The 22,106-nt window shown below is 44.9% G+C and overlaps 1 protein-coding gene across 4 annotated transcripts in view; it reads left to right on the forward strand.

Annotated features, from left to right (window-relative positions):
- Positions 1-22,106, forward strand: part of PTPN3 (protein tyrosine phosphatase non-receptor type 3) — a 121,609-nt gene that overhangs the window by 32,519 nt on the left and 66,984 nt on the right. For 2 of the 4 annotated variants that reach the window (XM_017863784.1, XM_017863785.1), the window contains exons 2-7: positions 2,265-2,419; positions 8,622-8,729; positions 8,806-8,848; positions 11,438-11,516; positions 17,348-17,392; positions 21,250-21,302. In XM_017863784.1, coding sequence (XP_017719273.1) covers positions 2,282-2,419; positions 8,622-8,729; positions 8,806-8,848; positions 11,438-11,516; positions 17,348-17,392; positions 21,250-21,302 — 466 coding nt within the window. In that variant the 5' untranslated portion in view covers positions 2,265-2,281. Of the gene's footprint in view, positions 1-2,264; positions 2,420-8,621; positions 8,730-8,805; positions 8,849-11,437; positions 11,517-17,311; positions 17,393-21,249; positions 21,303-22,106 lie in introns of those variants that run through there. The other 2 variants (XM_017863787.1, XM_017863786.1) reach the window with 2 other exon arrangements.

A 22,106-nucleotide genomic window follows, 5' to 3' on the forward strand; every position in this document is an offset into this window, starting at 1 on the left:
GAGACAGAGTTTTGCTCTTTTTGCCCAGGGAGTGCAATGGCGAGATCTCAGCCCACTGCAGCCTCTGCCTCCTGGGTTCAAGTGATTCTCCTGCCTCAGCCTCCAGAGTAGCTGGGATTACTGGTGCATGCCGCCATGCCTGGCTAATTTTGTATGTTTAGTAGAGATGAGATTTCACCATGTTGGCCAGGCTGGTCTCAAACTCCTGACCTCAGGTGATCCGTCTGCTTCGGCCTCCCAAAGTGCTGGGATTACAGGTGCATGCCACCACGCCTGGCTAATTTTGTATTTTTAGTACAGGCAGGGTTTCATCATGTTGGCCAGGCTGATCTCGAACTCCTGACCTCAGGTGATCCACCCTCTCCGGCCTCCCAAAGTGCTGGGATTATAGGCATGAGCCACTGTGCTCAGCTTCTTCATGTATTCTTTGTAGAGGCCTAGATCCTCCCACCTACGTGATCTCTGTGATATAATCATGTCCTCAGTTGCACACCTTTCCGGTCTTTTCACCTACCTCTCCACCATTGAAATCACCAGTTAAACGAGTTTCCTTACTGTTTCCTGATACCATGGTCAGATTTTGAATGCCCTCTAATTCCCTCTTCATAAATATTATACTCTCTTTTTCAAAAAAGTAAACTTGTTATTAAAACATACGTATGGAAAAGTACACAAATCATAAATGTAGAGCTTGGTAAATTTTCACAAAGTGAGTATACCAGTGTCATTAGCACCCATATCACAAAATAGAATATTAAAAGCATCCCAGAAAACCCATCTCTGCCTTCCCCTCACTACACACAAAGGTAACCGTTATCCTTTCTTCTATCAGCATTGATTAGTTTTGCCTTGTTATAAACTTTATATAAATGGAATCATGCAGCAGATAATCTGTTGTGTCTCATGTCTTTTGCCCAACGTTAAAGCAATTGATTCACATTTTGCATGTAATGGTAGTTCGTTTATTTATTTTGCTTTATAGTAGTATATGGTATGACTGTACCACAGTTTATCCATTCTACATTTGATAGATGGGGTCTTTTCCAGTTTAGGACTATTATGAAGATTCTTTTTTGTTGTTGTTATAAATTATTATTTTATTAGATGCATATTTTGGTCCAAATCTTTGAATTGTCATGACTTACAAAAAAAAATTTCTTTAACTTATAGATTCTGAGTACATGTGCAGGTTTGTTATATAGGTAAATTGAGTGTCTTGGGGATTTGGTGTACAGATTATTTTGTCAACTGCATGATAAGCATAGTACCCAATAGGTAGTTTTGCAATCCTCACCCTCCTCCCACATTTCACCCTCACATAGGCCCTGGTAGCTATTGCTCCCTTCTTTGTGTCCATATGTTCTCAAAGTTTAGCTCCCACAAGATGCTTTCATGTCTTTTAGTGAGTGAATATACATTTTTCTGCTGGGAACGTGCCCATGACTGAAATTGTTCTATCACAATAAATGCGTATGTTAAGCTTTAGTAGATACTATTCAGCAGTTTTCCATCGTACAGTGGTTGCACTGAGTTATGCTTTCACCAGCAGCACGTGAGAGTTCTGGTTGCTGCACACCCTCTGTGGTTTTGCCAGTCTTGAATTGTAGGGGTTCTCCGGTGGGTGTGTGGTACTATTGCTTTGTGGGTTTAATTTGCATTTCTTTGACAGCTATGTGGTTGAGTACCTGTTTTTGTTTTCTTCCTATTTTCTACAGGGTTTTCTGTTACTTCTTCTGACTAGGTCAGCGGGAGCACGTCATGTATTCTTTGCAGACATATATATTGCGAGTATCTCCTCCCACTCTATCGGTTGCCTTTTTGCTGCCCCTAAATGGTGTCTTTCAATGAATAGAGATCCTTAGTTTGCATATCAGTTTATCAATAAGTCTTTTCATGTTTGAAATCATATTTATACCGTGTTTAGTTCTGTAAAACCTTAGAGGTAGAACACAAATATATAAAATTGTGAAACATAAATAAAAACTTAAAAGCCTGGGAAATATAAATTAGAAGACTCAGACCAGGGAGGTAATAAGACATGCAAATAAGCCACATAATTCTATGAACGTATAATTTAGCAATACATTTTGCTTAGAGCACCTTAGAAGTCAAAACTCAATTGGAAACATGATCTGCTATGTAGTTCTCATTATCTGTGAGTCCCTCAGACGGTATTGATAGGATGGGATCTGACAGGTATTTGCACTCACAAGTAACTGGCGATTCACATATCAAAGCACTAACAGGTGTATCTTATGTTACAGATTATTCAGCGATAGTTATGACCTCCCGGTTACGTGCGTTGGGTGGAAGAATTAATAATATACGCACCTCGGAATTACCCAAAGAGAAAACTCGATCAGAAGTCATCTGCAGCATCTACTTTTTAGATGGCGTGGTACAGACCTTTAAAGTTACTGTAAGTTCTCTACTTTTTTTTACTTTTCCTGAATTAATGCTCCTAACAAATAGTTTTCATCTCTTGGCTTACAAAATGAAGAAAAAAATATTTTAAAATGAAAGCTTGAGATCTCAGATCTTGTATGTTGAGATTGCACTGGAAATACTTAAAAATGTTGCCCCCCAGCCGGGCACGGTGGCTCACACCTGTAATCCCAGCATTTTGGGAGGCCGAGGCGGGCGGATCACGAGGTCAGGAAATCGATACCATCCTGGCTAACATGGTAAAACCCTGTCTCTACTAAAAATATTAAAAAATTAGCCGGGCGTGGTGGCAGACGCCTGTAGTCCCAGCTACTCGGGAGGCTGAGGCAGGAGAATGGCGTAAACCCCCGAGGCGGAGCTTGCAGTGAGCCGAGATCACACCACTGCACTCCAGCCTGGGCAACAGAGTAAGACTCCGTCTCAGAAAAAAAAATGTTGCCCCCATTTCACCTCTGCCCCGAGGGTCTTCCCCTCGCTTCTGTGTGACGTGAACTGTTTGATGCTCGTACGTTGGTGCTTCTGGGAAGTCCTCATCCACTTTCTGAAGGAGACTGGTTTGGGAAGTGGATGAGGACTCCACGGAAGCACCAACATCTGGAAGCATCATGGCGCCCTATATATGCTTCATTAGAGCCCATGTCAGGTTGCGTTTTTTCACATAGTGATTAGGGTTTATGTTGCCCATGAAACTGCGCTCCTTGAAAACAGGAAAGAATAGAAAGGGTGTTGTTTCCCCTGTGCCTGGCACAAGGCTGGGCACACAGCGGGTGCTCGTTAAATGTGTGAGTGAGTGGGCTGTGAAACAATCAGCCTCACAGATGGCAGGGCTTGGGGAGGTCCTGGCTCATCCCACTTAAAGCCTGTGGCAGAGCCAGCACTAGAAACGAGGTCTCCAGTCTCCCAGGCCAGCCACAGGAAGATCCTGGGACTGTGGCTGCCTATGGTGCCCTCCCACTCCAGTCACCACCCAGCCCGTGACCTTTGCCCATCTCTTCCATCCTCTGGCCAGTCCTAAAGGAGTTAGTCCCAACCCTGAACTGGCTGCTAGGATCTGCCCCCACCTGTAAAGTTCAGTGTGCAAGGAAAGGCATCAGAAGAGAAGACAGGATGAGAGAACAATTGAGGGAACAATAAAAGGCCACAAGAATGCAAAGAGTAACAAAAACAGATCCCTGGGTCTTCTGCACACCCCATATAAGTTTGCCCACAGCCAATCCCAGGTGATCATGGACCTTGATGCAAGCAGGAGGAGAAGGCAGTTTGTGTGGAGTTTAGTGGGTGCTGTATCTCCTTTTCAGCAGGGATGGGGCGGTGGCCCAGTGCCTTGGCTGCAGACGTCTCCCTGTCAGTGCAGAAGACTCAGGTGGATGACCAAGGTCATGGAAGTTTGGACCCTTCGCCTGGCAGAGAGTGGAAATGGGCAGTAGAGATGGATGTTTCCCAGCCTTCTGCCCTACTCTTCCACCCACTTCTGCAAACACCCAGGCCTCCAGCTATTCCCCAGTGTCAGGGCATCATTTTTTTTTGTAGGTGGGAAATGTTGTTGTAACAAGTGAAGACTCCAGCAAGGAGTTGTCTAGTTAGGCGTCTCCAAAGTCTAATTATGGGGGCTACAACATATACCTGTGACCTGTTTCTTCAGAAGCCAGTTTGGAGGAAAACATCCTGTCAGGAGGACTGTTCAAAAGAATATTCTGCGATTCTGGAAATATTCTGTGCCTGCACTAACCCACAGAGAAGCCCCCCAGCCACATGTGGCAATTGAACATTTGAAATATACCTGAAGAACTAATTTTTTTTTTTTTTCCTGAAACAAGATCTTTCTCTGTCACCCAGGCTGGAGAGCAGTGGTGTGATCCTGGCTCACTGCAGTGTCAACCTCCTGGGCTCAAGCGATCCTCCCATTTCAGCCTCCGAAGCAGCTGGGACTACACACACACGCCACTATACCCATCTAATTTTTTAGTTTTTTGTAGGTCTCACTAACTTGTCCAGACTGGTCTCCAGTTCCTGAGCTCAGGCGACCCCCGCACTTCAGCCTCCTGAAGTGCTGGGATTGTAAAGCATGAGCTAGCGGGCCTGGCTTCAATTTTTTATTTTATCTTAATTAAAATGGAAGCAGTCTTTAGTAGTTCATAGTCCCCACTTTGGATTGCTCAGCTTTGGTGAACATTTCTTAAAGTGTGTCAGAAGCTCCTATGACGTGTGTTAAAGATGTCAATCCCTTGTCCTGCCTGGGTATTTTGAAACTTGCTCTCTGTGGGGTGGGGCCTGAGAATCTGCATTGTAATTTCTCCCCGAGTTGTCTCGATGTGCCATGCAGTTGGAGAACCACTGATTGAGGAGTCTGTTGGCAAGGTTGTAAATATTTCCCTTAAAAAGCAACTACTTTGGTTCTGCAGAACCTTGTCTTATATCTGATTTCCTTTTAACATAATCTTTCGTAGAATTTTGTGATTACACAAATTCATGAAGGTCACAAATGTCTCTTCCAGATGCTGTACACTAATAGTTTAGTATGTGTCTGGCTTCTTCGTTAAAATGTGTGTTTGTCTGTCTTGGAGCTGTTCTTTAACCATATATCCTATTCCTGACAAGAACATGAGTGTTTGTTAGTAATGTAACTCATGTATTCATTCAGCACATGTTTATTGAACACTTACTATAGGCCAAGCTTTGTTCTGGTGCAAAAAATGGCAACAGTGCACAAAACAGAGCAAAATCCCTGCCTTTTGAAGCCAACATCCCAGTGGGGGAGATGGGCCATAAAAAAATGTGCGCCGAGTCAGGCTGTATTAAGTGCTTTGCAGAAAAATAAAGTAGAACAAGAGGGAGAGAGTGCCAGGGCAGGGTGAGGTTAGCGTTGTATAGACGTAACCAGGGAAGTCCCCACTGTTGAGGTGAAAGAACCATGTGGTCATCTGGAGGGAGCACATCCCAGGGAGAAGGAACAGTGGTGCAAAGGCCCTGAGGCTGCAGCCCACTTCCTTTGGTTGCAGAACACAGTAGAGTCTGGAGTGGAATGAGCAAGACGGGGGGATAGCAGAAGATAAGGGCAGAGAGAGAGCAGGGGTAAGGGGTGGGGGATCGCATGTAGCCTTGTAGGTCATTCTGAGGGCACTGGCTTTTTTTCCTACATGAGGTGGACAGCACTGGGGCTCTGTCCACAGTTGATGATAGGAGGGAAGAGGCTGAAAGACTGGTGTGGCAGTCCAGGGCAGAGATGATGACCATTGGACATAGTGGCTGTGTGGAGCTGGCTAAGAGGAAACCGAGCCCAGAAGTACTTTGAAGGTGGAGCCAGTAGGGTTTGCTGATAGATGGGATTTGAAATGCAAAAGAACAGGAGGCCTCAAGGTGACTCCCAGGTTTTTGGCCTAAGCAATGCAGCAAAATAAGAGTTGCAGTTTATTGAGATGGGGAAGACTGTGGGAAGAGCAGGTCTGAGGGTAGAAGTAATCAGTTCTCCTGTGGGCATGTTGCAGTGGAGAGGCCTGTTATTCATCTATGTAGCAGTGTAGGAATGGTACAGGATAGAAGAGTCAGGAGGTTAGGGGAAGGATCCTGGCTGGGGATACAGATGTGGATGTCACCAGGATAGAGATGGGATTTCAAGCGTGAAACTGGAGGAGATCCCCTGAGAAGCAAGTCGATGGAAGCTGCAAATGGTGCTTAAGCTTAGGAGAGGTGAGGAGCAGGCACTAAAGGAGACTGAGAAGGACCAGCGAGGGAGGTGGGAGGAGGCCAAGAGCGAATGTCTGAGAATCCCAGCAGAAGGAGGAGTGATCAGCTCTGTGAAAAGGGGAGAAGGCAAGCACCTACCCTGAGTGAGCATCATAACAAGCCTTAGAACAGGCTGGGTGCAGTGATTAATGCCTGTAATCTCAGCACTTTGGGAGGCCAAAGCAGGAGGATCCCTTGAGTCCAGGAGTTTGAGGTTACAGTGAGCTATGATTGTACCACTGCACTCCAGCCTGGGCAATGGAGCGAGACCCTGTCTCTAAAAAAATAAAAATAAAAGTCTTAGAGCCTGGCAAACAATGAGCACCCAAAAGTTCTTAGTTATGAACATCATTGTTCTTATCACGTGGCTGCCACCCCAAGCTTCCAGCAGCCTGGTTCAAAGCTGAATCCCATGGAATTTGAGAAGTTGGAGGCCCTGGTTGCAACTTGGAATATCCCTCACTTTGTACCTTTCTGTGTGTAGGAATTGCTTGCACAGTCTCATTCAGACTCTTTAGCCCAGCCCACCTTGTGACCAGGAGCAGGTGTCAGGGAAGCTGACTTGAATATTAGTCGTTCTTATCTCAGTCCAGGGTGCGAGCCCTGGTGGTGACCTAGTGCAGCAAAGATGACCTCTTGCGGGCGGGGGCCAGGCCAGGAGGCCTTTTCTTATTATAAATGTGTTTTTTATTGTATTTCAATTTATCTTGAGAACCAGGTGAATTATGCAGAATAGATACCTGTATATGTGAATTATGCACTCCAGAGGAGGAGGTGTAGTGGGAACAAACAGACCTGAGTCAGGCAGTCAGACTGTCCCTCAGCTGATGGGGCAAGGCATGGAGCCTCTCAGTGCCTCTGCTCGTTGGCAAGGGAGATGGTAATGACTAGTACACTTTGCAAAGTTGCTGCAAAGATTAGAGACCATATATAAAAAGCCCGTTGGCATAATGTCTGGCTCCTTGTATATGTTCAGTAAATTGTAGTTAATAATATATATTAAATGTAATATAAAATCATATATGAATAATTCCAACAAGGGGAGCAGCTAGCTCTTTGACATGTGGAAGGAGTATCTGGTAATGTGCAATGTGTGGACTGGGTCCTTCTTTCCCCACCTGTTGTGATTCTCTTGTGATAGACGGTGCCCTGGACAGAAGGAGCAGGAGGTATAAGCGCTCTTGGGCAGGAAAGGGGGCATGTCCAGGAAATGGGCGTGTCTCATGTTCCCACATTTCAGACCAAATAATCTGAACCTGCTCCAAAGAAGTCTCTGCAGGAGGGGCTTGATAGTTACTTAATTCTCCCAGTGCTGGTCACTGTGACCTATTTTCAAGTACATTATTTGCTCTCAGGCACTCAGAAAAAGGAGCTACCTTTGCCTGTTCTATACATGGTCTATTTCTGACTCATATTGTCCTTTAGTTAAATGGTTTGGTTCAAAGGATTCCTGCAAAGTCTGCCTGTTAAAGTAGAATTTGCCATTTTCCAAGCACTCCATGCTGTTTGCCATTCCTGGGCCTTTGTGCCAGGCTATCTGATCCAAAGGCCTGTTTTTAGCTCGTGCAGCTGGAGGGCAGGGGTGGTGCTTGACCCTGTCCTCCTCCCGAACCCAGATTGGCAGTTGCTTCCTCTAGGACCCCGATCGAGATGACCATTCGTGTGGTCCCCTTGGGTGTCCACCATGCCTCGACTGTTTCACAGTCCTCGACGGCCTTTGACACTCTGTTACAGCCACTGTCTCCACGGCTGGGGCAGGAAAAGGGAGCTTCTTATAGCCCTGTACCCATTCCCACATCATGCCTGCCCCGTAAACATGGAGCAGGGAAGGCAGTGGAGTCCTGCTCTGGGGAGACGTGTGGCTTCTCACTTTAGATAACGGGAAGGGGAAGCAGAGAGGCAGATAATCCCACCCACAGGGTGGCACAGGCCAAATCACTCTGAGGGCATTTTGAATGGCATTTGAGTATTTTTAGCTGTCTTCCTTTAGGCTGTTAGGTGAGAGCTTTCCTTTCCTGGACATATACTTCAGTGGCTTCTCCAGGAGTAGGAGCCACAGGTGTGTCCTGAGGAGCCAAGAGAAACTGCCCTGGGGTTAGCATTTCATTGTGGATAATCCATGGGAGGCCACAGGGAGTTAACTGTGATTATGAGAGCTGAGTTTTCCGATTTAGACATTATCACTTGGGAATTGCAGCTAAGGGGGAAGGAAGAAATCTTAGACAATTAAATTAAACTCGTATTGTCTTAAATTGTGTTGATGTCGTTTTTCTTAGCCCTACTTCCCATATGTGCTGTGTGGCTTCTTAAAATTTATTAAAGCTTTTCTTGTGGTGGGAAGTGTGTGTGCATAGCATTTCTGAATATTTTAACTCTTTTTTGCCTACAGTAAAGATGTTTTTACCACCAATTAATTTAAGACTTTTCCCACTTGATAATTTCTTCTGTTCTAGAAACAAGACACTGGCCAGGTTCTTCTGGATATGGCGTACAACCACCTGGGTGTGACTGAAAAGGAATATTTTGGTTTACAGCATGATGACGACTCCGTGGACTCTCCTGTAAGTGCCATTTTTAAAAAATGTGCTGAACTCCTGCATGGTTTGCTTTTATATTTTATGTTTTCTTGTCCAACAGAGATGGCTGGAAGCAAGCAAACCCATCAGGAAGCAGTTAAAAGGTTGGTGTGATCTTTTCATTTCAGTTGAACATTAGGTGTTAGTGTATCACAGTCTGTTTCTCCCCTCCAATCATCAGTTCCTGTGACATCTGGTATCTGGAGTTCTGGGCGTCCAGGAGTCATGAGTGAGCTGACTTCTCCCTGTCTGACTTGTGAGTCAGCAGAGATGCTTCCAGATCAGCCTTCTAGGATCTGCCCCAGCTATGGGAAAGAAGGGGAAAGGTGAGAGTAGGCAACTCAGAGCAAGGGAACCCACATTTCTGTATACAAGGAAGGAGAAGGAAGGAGGATGACCTTTCTTAGTCCGCTGTGAGAGTCAGGGTGGAAGAGAGAGACAGAGAGGTAGACAAACACAAACACCTCATATTTTCCAACAGCATAGTTGCATTCAAGGAAAACCGAGGCATGGGTAGGTAATGTCACCAATATAAAAGTCTTCCAAACTACCACTTATCTCTTAGGAGTGGATCCCAATGCTGCAGTTCACTCCTAGTTGGGTGGCCAGTCAGGCCACACCATAGCCCACTCTCTGCCCTAATCTGCTCTGAGCCTGATGTTCCAGCATTGCCAGCATTGTTCCTCTTTATGCCATTCATGCCCCCGACAAACCTGGCTGATCTGCAAGGCTCCCAGTGCCTCCCCTCAGTCTGTTCCATCTGCTGGGAATGCTTTTCCCTCCCACTTCCCTCGCGAAATCCTGCCTTTCTTCAAGGCTGCTCAGATCTCATTTCCTCTCCTAGAAACTGTGGGTGGCTCCCTCGACATTCTACTAGATTTACCATCTCCCATGTTGGGGCTCTGAACGCTCTTGTCCTCATCTCTGTTAATTGCCTTTACTTCTGTCTCAGAACTGGCAAGTTCCTTGAGGTTAGGACCCTTGTTGTATTTCTCTCTGCATCCCCAAGGTGCCCAACTCAAAAAAAGTGGCCAGTGCATGGCGGAGTGGAGAAGGGCAGGTGGATTTGTGCACGCAGATATGCATCACAGGATGCCCCCCAACACACACACACACACCTGCTTCAGCACCCAGGAAGTAAGGAGTAGACACAGTGGCCTTCACTCCCATGTCACTGCTGCCCCCACAGGGAGCCAGATTCTCAAAGTTCTTCCCTCCCATGAACTGTGTCCTCCTCATTCAGAAGTACAGGGAGCCTCAGGGCAACTTACAGACAAATACCTGCCCCATTCAAGTCCCCAGGAATGAGTCCGCACAAGGCATGAATAGGTACTGTCATTCATTCTCTCATTCATGCTTTCAGTGAACATATCCTGAGCTCAGACTGTGGCAAGGTGCGGGGCTAAGCCCTGGGAATCCAGTCCAGATCAAATATGGACTCTCCCCTCAAGGTCCACAGCCAAGTGTGCAGACAGCCCAGAGGGTTTGACATTCTATGATAGTAGTAAGCACACGATAGAGGACAGCCAGAAAGGCAAAGAGACTAGGCCTGCAGCGCAGAGATGACAAGTTTTAGAAGAGGGGAAAGGGAGGTGAACAAGCATCCCAAGGCAGCAGGAGGACATTGTTCTCCCCTGATGTGCATATTGTTATAGCGCCATCCACTGGTACTTAAGACATGTGGACAGGTGTACTTGGGCACACCCCCATGAGGAATTCTTTGAACACATGCTACAGATGCAGAAAGAAAGCACTAAAGATCAGGGAGGGTAGAGTTCAGGATGAACTAAGGTAGAGGAGGAGATCTAGCAGGTTAGTGAGAAGGACTTGAGTCGCAGAGAACAAGAAAGTGCTCAGTGCCTAGATAGGGCTGGCGGATATTTACTGAGCGATGATGGTGAAATTGACATGAAGAAGATCTCGGGATCTTAGCAGCACGATCTGATCTCCTGTTGCTGTATCTATGAGAAGAAATGGACTAATTTTATCCACACAAGTGAATTGAATCTGGATGTTGATGTATAAAGCTGTATTTGAATATGTTCATTGTCTGATTTACTAGTATACTAACTTAATATACTTTGCATTAAAAGCATGAGATATTTTGTAGTTTAAAAATGAGTTTGAAATGTGGTAAAGCAGAATCAAAGATCTCAGTACTCTAATTCTGGTTTTGTCACCAGCTGTGTGACCTAAGGCAAGTCACCTCTCTTAAGTCTTTGGCTTATCTGTAAAATGGGGCTACCAGTAGCAACCTAGCCCACTCATAGTCATGGTGGTGTCAAAATGCAGGAAATGTACATGAAAATGCTTGAAACGTATAAATGGCTACACAAGTGCAGGCTATTATTTCTTTGTAAATTTTGCATAATAATACTGATTTAAGGATTTTTAAAATTCCAAATACAGATAACGGAGTGCAGTGTTTAAACACAGCCCTAAGATAAACGTGTGATAGGAAGTAGATGATAACTCAGTCTGTGCTGATGTTGCATAAATATTTTGCTTTTTGAAGATGTGGAGATTTCTGAAACAATCAACTAACTTATGTACTCCATATTTGAAATTAGCCCTTTTATAACGGAAAAAGCTATGGTTGAGTGAAAAAATGCGTCACTTATGGAAGAGAAGCAACTTACATACATTGACTTTGTCAAAGGGAAAATTTAATTTGTTTTTGAAAAATGTTGTAGGAGGTTTCCCCTGTACCCTGCATTTTCGAGTAAGATTTTTTATACCTGATCCCAACACACTGCAGCAAGAACAAACCAGGTAACAACATTTTTTTAAAGTTTTCTATTTAGTGTATAAAATGAGTAACCACTAAAAATGTACTCTTCATTTTATTACTATGGCCAGATAACTTCATTTGGGTGTAACTGCACCAACAATGATGATCCAAGTAAAAATCTGGGGTGCACATACTGACATTTTAATCAGCTAATGAGTTTTCAGTCTTGGGCCTGCTTCTCTTATCTCCTGATTTGGTGCCATTCCCAGCATACTCCCATCTGCCACCTCCTACCTCTCTCACCTCCTTCCACCTCCCTGGCCTCTCCTGCCTGCTGAACACGCTGTGCTCAAAGGACGAAAAGTCATTTTCTACCAATGTAGGCAGGATGTAGAAGACAAATTTGTAAAATAGTCATCCACAGGTCAAACAGCGTGATGTCTCTGAAGAGCTAAAATCGAGGCTCTTGAAGATAACAAGACATCTCTTGTTACAAGAATTTTCTTTCTTTTTTTTTGTTTTGAGACGAAGTCTCTCTCTCTGTTGCCCTGGCTGGAGTGCAGTGGTGCGATCTTGGCTCACTGCAACCTCTGCCTCCCAGGTTCAAGCGATCCTTCCACCTCAGCCTCCCAAGAAGCCAGGATTATAGGCAGGTACTACCATGCCTGGCTAATTTTTTTTTTTTTTTAATTTTTAGTGGAGATGGAGTTTCACCATGTTGGCCAGGCTGGTCTCAAACTCCTGACCTCAAGTGATCTGCCTGCCTCAGCCTCCCAAAGTGCTCGGATTATAGGCATGAGCCACCAGGCCAGCTTTGTTATAAGAATTTTCTATCAGATCCCCAGTTTGCAAGAGGTAGAAAGGAGAGCAGGCTGGATTCAGCTTGTCTTCTCAGTGAATCAGCAAGTGCAGGAAATATGTGAACCAGATAAGGGAAAGAGGGCTGTGATAGGAGTTGTTTACCCCTCAGGGCTTGGAGTCTCTCCCGACCCTGGGCTGGTACGTGAGTTTTTCTGGGTGTGGGGGACAGAGTATTTGGAATGGAGGAGGAGAGTGTCGCACAAGAAAATTGTTGCTGTTTTAACACAGACTGCACAAACAAACTTTCCCTCCCCTGTGGCAATGTTAAGCCCTTTTATTATTGATCCATTTATTTTTCTTAGGGAGGAAAGCTATTTCACCAGAAAAAAAAGCAATAGATGCTTTACTGAATCCTGTTCTACATTCATCGTGGCCAAAAGACATAATCAAGGAGGCAGCATTAACTCAGGCACAGAGTGCTGTCTTCTTTATTTTGTTTAGTAGTAATTACATCACATTTTAACTTATAATACGTTGAAAGACCAAATATTAATCTGTTACTGTATTTTGCCTTCTTTGTGCACCTCCTCCCTCTACTATAGCAGACATTGGGGATTTGACTGTATTTTTTATTATGTTACATTTTAAGCCAGTGTCCAAGGTGTCTGGTATGACACATCAGGTGACCACACAGAAGCATGTCCTGTCCTCTGAGTTTTCCCCATACCAGCTCTTTATGCTGATAAACTGGGGATGAGATAGAAACACTCAGCCCAGCAGGTTACTTCATAAGCTGACGGACACAGAGCTGGTGATGGAATCTATAAGAATGTGTTTGAAATGACCCTACCAAGGTTTCCTCAGGCCAGTGCTAAATAACACGCTCTGGGTCAGGCATGGTGGCTCACACCTGTGAGCTTCCCAGCACTTCAGGAACCCAAGGCGGGAGGATCACTTGAGGCCAGGAGTTTGAAACCAGCCTGGGCCACATAGCAAGACCCTGCCTCTACAAAAAATAAAATTTGAAAAAGTAGTCAGGTGTGGTGGTGCATGTCTCAGTGTCTCAGGAGGCTAACTAGGAGGATCGCTTGAGCCCAGAAGTTCAAGGCTGCAGTGAGCCATGATCGAGCCATGTACTCCAGCCTAAGTGATCGACTGAGACCCTGTTGCAAAAAAAAAAAAAAAAAAAAGCTGTATTGAAGGGATGTGTTAAAAACAACATGAATAATACATGTGTGTTTACATGTATATGTATCTTTTATATATATTTAATGTATGTGATTATATATGTACATGCATACGTGTGTGTGGTTCTAACCGGTGGGTTTTTTAAAAATCACAACTCCATAGTAAAAATACATTTTGTTTCAGAATACAGTATACATACATAAATTACTGAAGCAAACGTTTTATAAAACTATAGTAAGTACCAAGTACTCTGAAGTTTTCTATTCTGTTTTATTTCCTTTTTTTTTTTTTTTTTGAGACTGAGTCTCTCTCTGTCACCAGGCTAGAGTGCAGTGGTGTGCCGTCAGCTCACTGTAACCTCTGCCTCCCAGGTTCAAGCGATTCTCCTGCCTCAGCCTCCCCAGTAGCTAGGACTACAGGCGTGCGCCACCAAGCCCAGCTATTTTTTGTATTTTTAGTAGAGATGGTGTTTCACGGTGATGGCCAGGAGGGTCTCAATCTCTTGACCTTGTGATCTGCCCACCTCGGCTTCCCAAAGTGCTGGGATTACAAGCGTGAGCCACCATGCCTGGCCTTATTTCCTTTTTTTAAAAAAATGCCAACTGTGACCCATTAAATTGATTGTACGACCAACTGGGAGGTTCCAACCCCAAGTCTGGACGGCACTGCCTAAACTAGTGATTGCCACCTGTCTCCCGCCTCCTCATAACACTAGAACCCCAGGTTTGTGGCATCCACTGGGCACATTAGAGCCCTCCAGTGGCCGAACTTGAGGGAGAGGATTCCTATGGCCAGCGCAGCCCAGGAGTTTGTCTACAGGGCCCATCCCGGCCATTGGCCATCCACTTCCATACCCTGTGGAACAGAAGCCCACTTCTCTGGAAGCTGACAAAATCTTCCTGCTGAGCCTTCCTGTCTTTTGAGGGACATCTGTGGAAATGTAGGGCATTCATGATGGAGAGAAGCCTTGGGCACAAATGAAGGCTGCCTTCAGGTCTCCAAAGAGTAGTTATGGGAGAAGGGGAACTAGATGTGCAGGGTCATAGAATTGTGGCCAGTGGGTGGAGGCTACAGGGAGGCAGATTTTAGCGCAGAGTGAGGAATAAACAGTGTGTGTGTGTCTCTTCTAAAATTCACTGGTTCATAATTGGCACCCCCCATCCCCACCTTCCATCTTAAGAAGGGTGGTATCCCATTGTGGAGTAGAATGTAACTATGACCTGGGATTTCGGCACCAGATTTCTCTTAATGCAACAGGAGCCATGGTGGGAGCCACCCCCATAACTCTTACAGAGCTGGTGGGCCACCAGGACTGCCAGATATATATATATATATATTTTTGAAACAGGGTCTTACTATGTTGCCCAGACTGGCCTCAAACTCCTGGGCTCAAAGGATCCTCCCTCAGCCTCCTGAGTAGCTAGGATTATAGGCATACACCACCACGCCCAGCTGCCAGATTGTCTTATCTTCGACCAGGCTTCTACCATTAATTCATATGCTTAAAAAAAAAAAAAAACTTAAAAGATTTTACCTATATTCCTGGCACATAGTATCTTACCCCAGCTTTGTAGTTCCTGTTGAAGAAAATTCCCTCTGAAGGAAATTTTAGCTCTCAAGAGTCAAAGAAGGTGTATAGAGGTGGTATCTGTTCGTTTTTTTTTTTTTTTTTTTTTTTTTTTTTTTTGTTTTGGATCTTTGTTAAGGATCTAGGCAGAGAGGTCATTTTTCTGAAGTTGAGGTCACAGGTAGGGTACCACAAGAGAAGTCATCACATTTCTGAAGTTAGACATCCCAAGCATCTCTTCTTTTTTTTTTTTTTTTTGAGATGGAGTCTTGCTCTGCCACCCAGGCTGGAGTGCAGTGGCCGGATCTCAGCTCACTGCAAGCTCCGCCTCCCGGGTTTATGCCATTCTCCTGCCTCAGCCTCCCGAGTAGCTGGGACTACAGGCGCCCGCCTCGTCGCCCGGCTTCAAGCATCTCTTCTAAAGAACTATCCTGTATTCTAATTGTTAAATAAATATCTTCTTCATTGTGAGCCTCCACAGCTGCTATTTCTGATAAATTTAGATCATTCTTTGCAAAATTTTATATTCTGGCAATCTCAAAACTAGGCCCCTTCAAGATTCCTAGGAAGTCTCCCAAACTTGGGTCGGGTTCCGCTATTCTGGTTTCTTTGTGTATGATGCCACGGGGTTGACTCAGAAACTTTGCTCAATATATGACGAGGCAGCATTTGGTGAGTGGTGATCTCCACGTTTATCTTCTCATTTATATCCCTAGGAAGACATACTGATTAGCTGAGCTTGTCAGTGAAAGCCCAGATTCACCATTAGTTTATCTATAACTCTCTCTTTTTTCTCTCAGTAGCATTGTAGGAGAACACTTAATTCTGGTTGAATGTCAGCTTGGATAGACATAGAAACAAACGAGAAAGAACTGATGATGTTCTCCTAGGTGGAAAAGATGGAGATTCCAATATCAAATAGGTGTGAATCAGCAAATGTATGTTATACTGTCTCTCAAGGCCAGGTGGTCAATACATTGTGGGTAGTTAATTATAATCAGAGTAATAATATCAGAGTTATAACATGGATCCTAAGCTTTTTAGCCATTAAACATATAAGAAATTTGTAGCATAGTGAGTTTTTTAAATAACATGATCATCCAGGTTAAAATAAGACACACTGACCTCACATATCCTATCTGAGCTTCGATTTTGTCATCTGTAAAAATGGAGATAGTGGTACCTACCTTACAGAGTTATGAGGCTGAGATAAGAGGGAAAGTTACAAAGTAGTACCATGTACACAGCCCAGAACTGTGCACAGAGAAGGCTGTAATACTGTTTGAAGCATTCCCATCTCAAGCCAGTTCCCTGACCTTTATAAATTTGAAGGAATAATGAAACTGATTTGTTTAAATTGTCAAAATTATTTCTCTCCTGCCCCTGTGCACTTCTGCCCTGTCTATATTAGATTTCAAGAGATTTCCCTTTTGTCATCTTGGCCAGACACTGGAATGTCTATCCCGTTTGAATCAGGGTTTAAAAAAGCATGGGAGCTAGTGGCCAAGTGTCACATGTATGCCGCATCCCTAAGTAGAAGTCTCCCCAGGGTGCTTCCTGACCTGCGCAATGCTGCCGACGGCCTCCTTTCCCCACTCCCCAGGCAGAGGAGCAAAGTCACAGGCCAAGGGGCCTGCCACGACTTACGCACAAAACAGGTCTGGAGTTTGGAAGTTACATTTGCTGGTTGCCCAGGGATGAGTGCAGAATTCAGCTTGGAGGTCCTGGAAACTTCTAGTTGACTGATGTTTATGCTTTTGCTGATGCACCCACAGTTCCTGGGACACAGGAGAATGCTCAGCTGGGGGTCTGTACCCCAGCCAAGGAAGTATCTTCCCAGACTCCCCTCCTTTTAGCAACTTCATGCAGATGGAGCTTGGGTGGATGGATCCCGGCACGGTGTTCAGAACAGTGGCCCTACCGGTGTGTGGGCGCTGCCTGTGCACAGCACCTGTGGTTTCTGGTCATCGAGGGCAGGGATGCTTACTGACAGCGGAACCCACAGTACCAGCCCATCTTTGGTGGGCTCTTTCCACCCCATTCATCCCTGCTCAGCTCTTCATAGGACAGCCTGTGCTGGCAGAAAATTGCCCCCACCAATCAAGACATAGGGTATCAACATGAGCCATCAGTAATGACAGGGCAGCTTTACAGAGCGTAAGGTAGCACCTGATACCTTGGACCAAAACCATATTTTTATGTATCTTTCACATGTACAGCTCTTGTCTTTGACTCATCAAACTTTCTTTTTTTTTTTTTTTTTTTTTTTGCTTATTTCAGTTTGAGTATGAATTAATGAAAACAATTGTTTCATAGGCACTTGTATTTCTTACAACTGAAGATGGATATTTGTGAAGGAAGGTAATGAGAATTTTACATTTTTCTTTTCCTGTTAGGCTAGCAAAATTCCTGGTTTTAATCTAATGAGTGTTTATTTCTGGTAACAATACCAAATCTAAACAGAGTGGATGTGGAAAGCATCCTGTACAGCATTAGGCTTTGGACATCTGTTTTTATTATACCTCAGACTTGGCTGAGAGAGGCTAAGGATTGATAACTTTGTTTCATGTTATTTCGGTTTTGTTACAAAGGATGCAGCTATCTTTCTGGTAAAGACCTGAGAAATTTTAAAGGGAGGAGGAGATCCAGAATGTACAATGGGTTTCATTCAGGAAGGCAGATCGGGCCTAATTTAGGTCTACTTCTGAGCCCCTTAGTACCCACGGATGACTCATTTTCTCTCTGGGAGGCTTTTTGCTCATCTGCCTATCATTCAGTGCTTCTTGTGTTACCAAGACCATCTCAGTGACTAGAAGGGAGAGGAAATTCCAAGCCAGTGGTCCCTGAGCTACCTCCTTTTCTTGACTTAGGGAAGAAACTGCAGCAGGTAAACCGGTGGGAAGAGCACAGCTTATTCCCAATCTCTTTACCACGCCCCCAACCCCTGTGAGTTTAGCCCTGGGGAGGAGGGTCTTCAGAGGCTACCAGTGTGCTGTACTGTGAGGGAGTTGGAGTCTCATTGGGGAAATGACACCATATCCCATGAAGCAATTAGAACCAATATGGGCAGTGGAGACCACAGTTGTCATAAGATTTCAGGAGCCCCTGCTGGTGTGAGCTAGAAAAGTCTTTGTAGATTGCTGGGATGAGCCAGAATTGGGTTGGGTAGAGAAGTGAGGAGGTGGATTTCCCTGGGCAGTGAGAAGACACCCCACCCCCGACAGTCCCACTTGGAAACCACATGCTGAGAGCTTACAGGAGAATAGAGAGGGCTGTTCGTGTTCTATGTAGGCGGGCATCTTACATCTAGCAGGCAGAAGAGAACTGTTGAAGGTTTTTAAGCAGGAAGGATGTGGCCATATCCACAAAGATAGTATCAGCGTGCACAAGGGAAGACTGGAAGAGGCCAGGGGTGGTTCAGTCTGGATGGAAGGGAATGGACAGCCTTCAAGGAAGCTGTTTTAGCATCCAGGCCAGAGACCTGGGGGCATGGCAGTGAAGTTTGTGGGGAGAGGAAGTGGAAAGATAGAAACAAGAGACACCTTGAGCCGGGCGCGGTGGCTCAAGCCTGTAATCCCAGCACTTTGGGAGGCCGAGGCGGGCGGATCACAAGGTCAGGAGATCGAGACCATCCTGGCTAACACGGTGAAACCCCGTCTCTACTAAAAATACAAAAAACTAGCCGGGCGAGGTGGTGGGCGCCTGTAGTCCCAGCTACTCGGGAGGCTGAGGCAGGGGAATGGCGTGAAGCCGGTAGGCGGAGCTTAAAGTGAGCTGAGATCTGGCCAGTGCACTCCAGCTTGGGTGACAGAGCGAGACTCCGTCTCAAAAAAAAAAAAAAAAAAAAAAAAAAAATAGAAACAAGAGACACCTTGAGGAAAGGATTTCCAGAGCCTGTTGACTGTTGAGCACTCATAGAATTATAGAATTCTCATCACTTAGCTCATCCTCCCGTTCAAGGTAGGAATGATTCACTTCCCCAGCACAATCTGCAGGTCTTCGGCCTTCTGCTTGATCACCCGCAGTGAGTGGGAGCTCACCCTTTCATGAGGCAGCATTTTTACATTTTAGGGTAACTCAAGGTTGAAATTACCAACCCCTCTCCTGGGTCCAGGCTGTCCTTAGCAGCTGTGGAAACCCATTCTATCCTTCTCTTCTGCACACACAGTCTTTTCCACAGAAAGTTTGCAGTCCCCTTTTATGAGACAGGCACTGAACTGTGCTGGCCAAATAAGGCCAGGGCTTTGCCCCCTCAGGAGCTTTTAGTCTAACTCTCCAAATACTGGAAATGGGTTGTCTTCAGTTTTTCTTCTCCAAACAAAATGCCCCTTGTTATCTCCATGTGAGTCAGGGCAAATCTGTTGAGCCTCACATCCTGGCTTAGATCTCTGGCCCTTGTCAGGTCCTTACCACCTCTCTGAGGAGAGGGTCTCTGCTACCGAACACTTGTCCGATGTGGATCCGGCTATTTGTAACTGTGGGTCTCTTGACAGGCCCAGTGGAACATACTGAGCACTTTTCCTAAGTGTCAAGTTGTCCCGACTTGTTTGAGCTGTCCATGGTAGCTGGCACTCAAGGTGTCATCTCCTTCTTTCCAAGATGGTTGATCTCGTCCAAGCCCTTCACTCAGCAGGTGGAGACCCCGAAGCCCAGAGTGAAGGAAAGGGATGTGTTTAGGAACACGCAGCCGAGTTGAGAGCAGAACAGAGGCTTCTGGTGTTCCCTAGTATGAATTTGGAACACCATTCTTTGGAAATGTTTTTCTTTCTGACTTCTTCATAGGATTGCTTCTTCCGTCTAGAGGGAACCTCCTCTGCCTCTTTTCTAAGTTGTTCCCCAAATCCTATTTACCTGCTCTTTCTCCAGCAAGGACACTGGCTTAGATTTAATCGAACCCCATCTTGTTAGGAGAGCAAAGAGCCGATACTCATCCTGTTTCTGCCTGTCTTTCCCACGGGCTCTCTAGATCTCCAGATGAACAAACAGATGGTGAGATCCCTGGACCGCATCTGTAACCTTGGGGAGATTATTTGCAAGTCCCAGCAGGAACACAGCGTCACTTGAGGAACGATGGGGGCCCCTCAGATAGGGAAAGTCGTCTTCGTATGCAGCTGCAGAACCAGCACATAGCACAGTGGACAGGAAGTGGAACCCCTGGAGGGCCACATTATCAGAAAGGTGGAGTGATTCCCATCTTGGGTACTTCACGGGCTGCCATAGAAACTGTGTTCTCCACTTCCCACTGGGTTGCTGGGAAGAATGTTTTTAAAGTCCTGCGGGCTCCCAGTGTTGCTGTTCAAGATTCCTCTGTTTAACGGAGATCTCCCCACCCTGCAAGCCCTCCTTTCTGCCCTCTCCTAACCTGTTCTGCCCAGCAGTGACCCCTGCTCCAGGTCTGCTGGTGAGCTCCTGGGCAGGCTGTGGAGTCTGCAGTTGAATGCAGAAAAGAAAAGGGAGCAATCAGAGGATTCAAAATATGCCTAAGACAGAGGTGGAGTCATGGCAGAAACAGGGCACCTGGAAAAGCAGTGAGTTTAAGAGGAAAGGAGAACAAGGCCAACCCAAGTCCATGATTACTAGTGAATGGCACGAAGACTGAGAGACAGCCAGATCACTGAACTCTGTAGATCTTCAGGAGGGTAAATAGGTAAAGGAATCCAAAGTCATCATAATTAGTTAATTTAATTAAGGAATTGCAGGTTTTAAAATTCAAAATACTTTTCTACTTGTCCCTCCTAAGAGGATGTTACTATTTTAGAAAGAGGGTAATCAAGAACCAAAGAGTCATTAGAACTCAGGAATTTAGTTAGAGAGCCCTATGATGAGTCTCCGGTCTTTACTAGAAAGATTTGAAGGCTGCCCATTGATCTCAGAGTATAATTTTTTCACTTTTTTTTTCCTCTTAGAGATATGAGCCTGACCCTTCTTGACCAGCCAAAGCGCTGGCCATCATTAGACCTTTAGCTTCATGGTATTTGCGATGGCTATTATTTTAAACATGCAAAGGTTTTATTTTAAAAATTTTTTAGTGTGTTACATTTACCTTTACTGTCCGAGATTGATTTGTCTCATAAAGTTGCATTTGTTACAATTCATGTTCTTCTGTAATGGTTGATCAAAGCAAAGAAAGACATATGCTGCTTACTACCCATGATCTATGAATGTTTCAGACTGTTATTGGTTCTTGTGACTTCGCTAATACGTTTTTCTTCTGACAGGTTAACCTGCCCTCTTAACTCAGCAGTGGTTCTAGCGTCCTATGCCGTACAATGTAAGTCACAAAGGGAGCATTTCACAGATGGAGATGGTTCTGATCAGTGTATGGAAAAAGTCACTGGTTCCTCCTGCTTGACCAAGTCCCTCTTCCTCAGGAATCCTGCTGGACAGCATATCTCTGGCTGTCCAGATAGTCCTGCTTTTACCCAGACTGGCACTCTCCGGTATCATGGGGATGTTGGATTAAGGAAGGTGTTTAAGGGGAAAGGAGTGAATGAGCTGTGGTGTGAAGTTTTCTCCAAGGGAGCCCATCAGACAGTAGACAGCTGTTGCACATTACATTTTCCAGAACCTTCGCTCAGGCATTTCATACAAATCCCAGTGGGACAAATACTTGTATCAGTCATCTCTTATACACATGGAAACCTAGACCCAGCTAGGTTAAGGAATTTGCTAGAAGTCACCCGTGCTGCTTGTTTGGTGCTACTCTAAAACACTGCTGGGATCTTATGAATTTCTTTTTAGAGTTTCAGTATAGCTAATGGATTGTATATTGATCTATACCAGGGCTATTCAATAGAAATATGTGAGTCATATATGTAACTCTTAAGTTTTCTAGTACCCTCATTAAAAAGGGTAAAACGAAACAGGAGGTTTTTTATGTTTTATTTAATGCAATATATTCAAAATATTAGCATTTTACCTTAATGTAAAAAGTTATTAGCAAGGTATTTTACATTCTTTTTTTTATACTAAGTCTTTGAAAATCAGTCTGGATTTTACACTGACAATACATCTCAATTTGGACTAACTGCATGTGGCTAGTGGCTACCATACTGGATAGAAAGTCCGAATGGAA

Source organism: Rhinopithecus bieti, unplaced genomic scaffold (genome assembly GCF_001698545.2).
Source record: "Rhinopithecus bieti isolate Rb0 unplaced genomic scaffold, ASM169854v2 scaffold_73599, whole genome shotgun sequence".
Taxonomy (NCBI): Eukaryota; Metazoa; Chordata; class Mammalia; order Primates; family Cercopithecidae; genus Rhinopithecus; species Rhinopithecus bieti.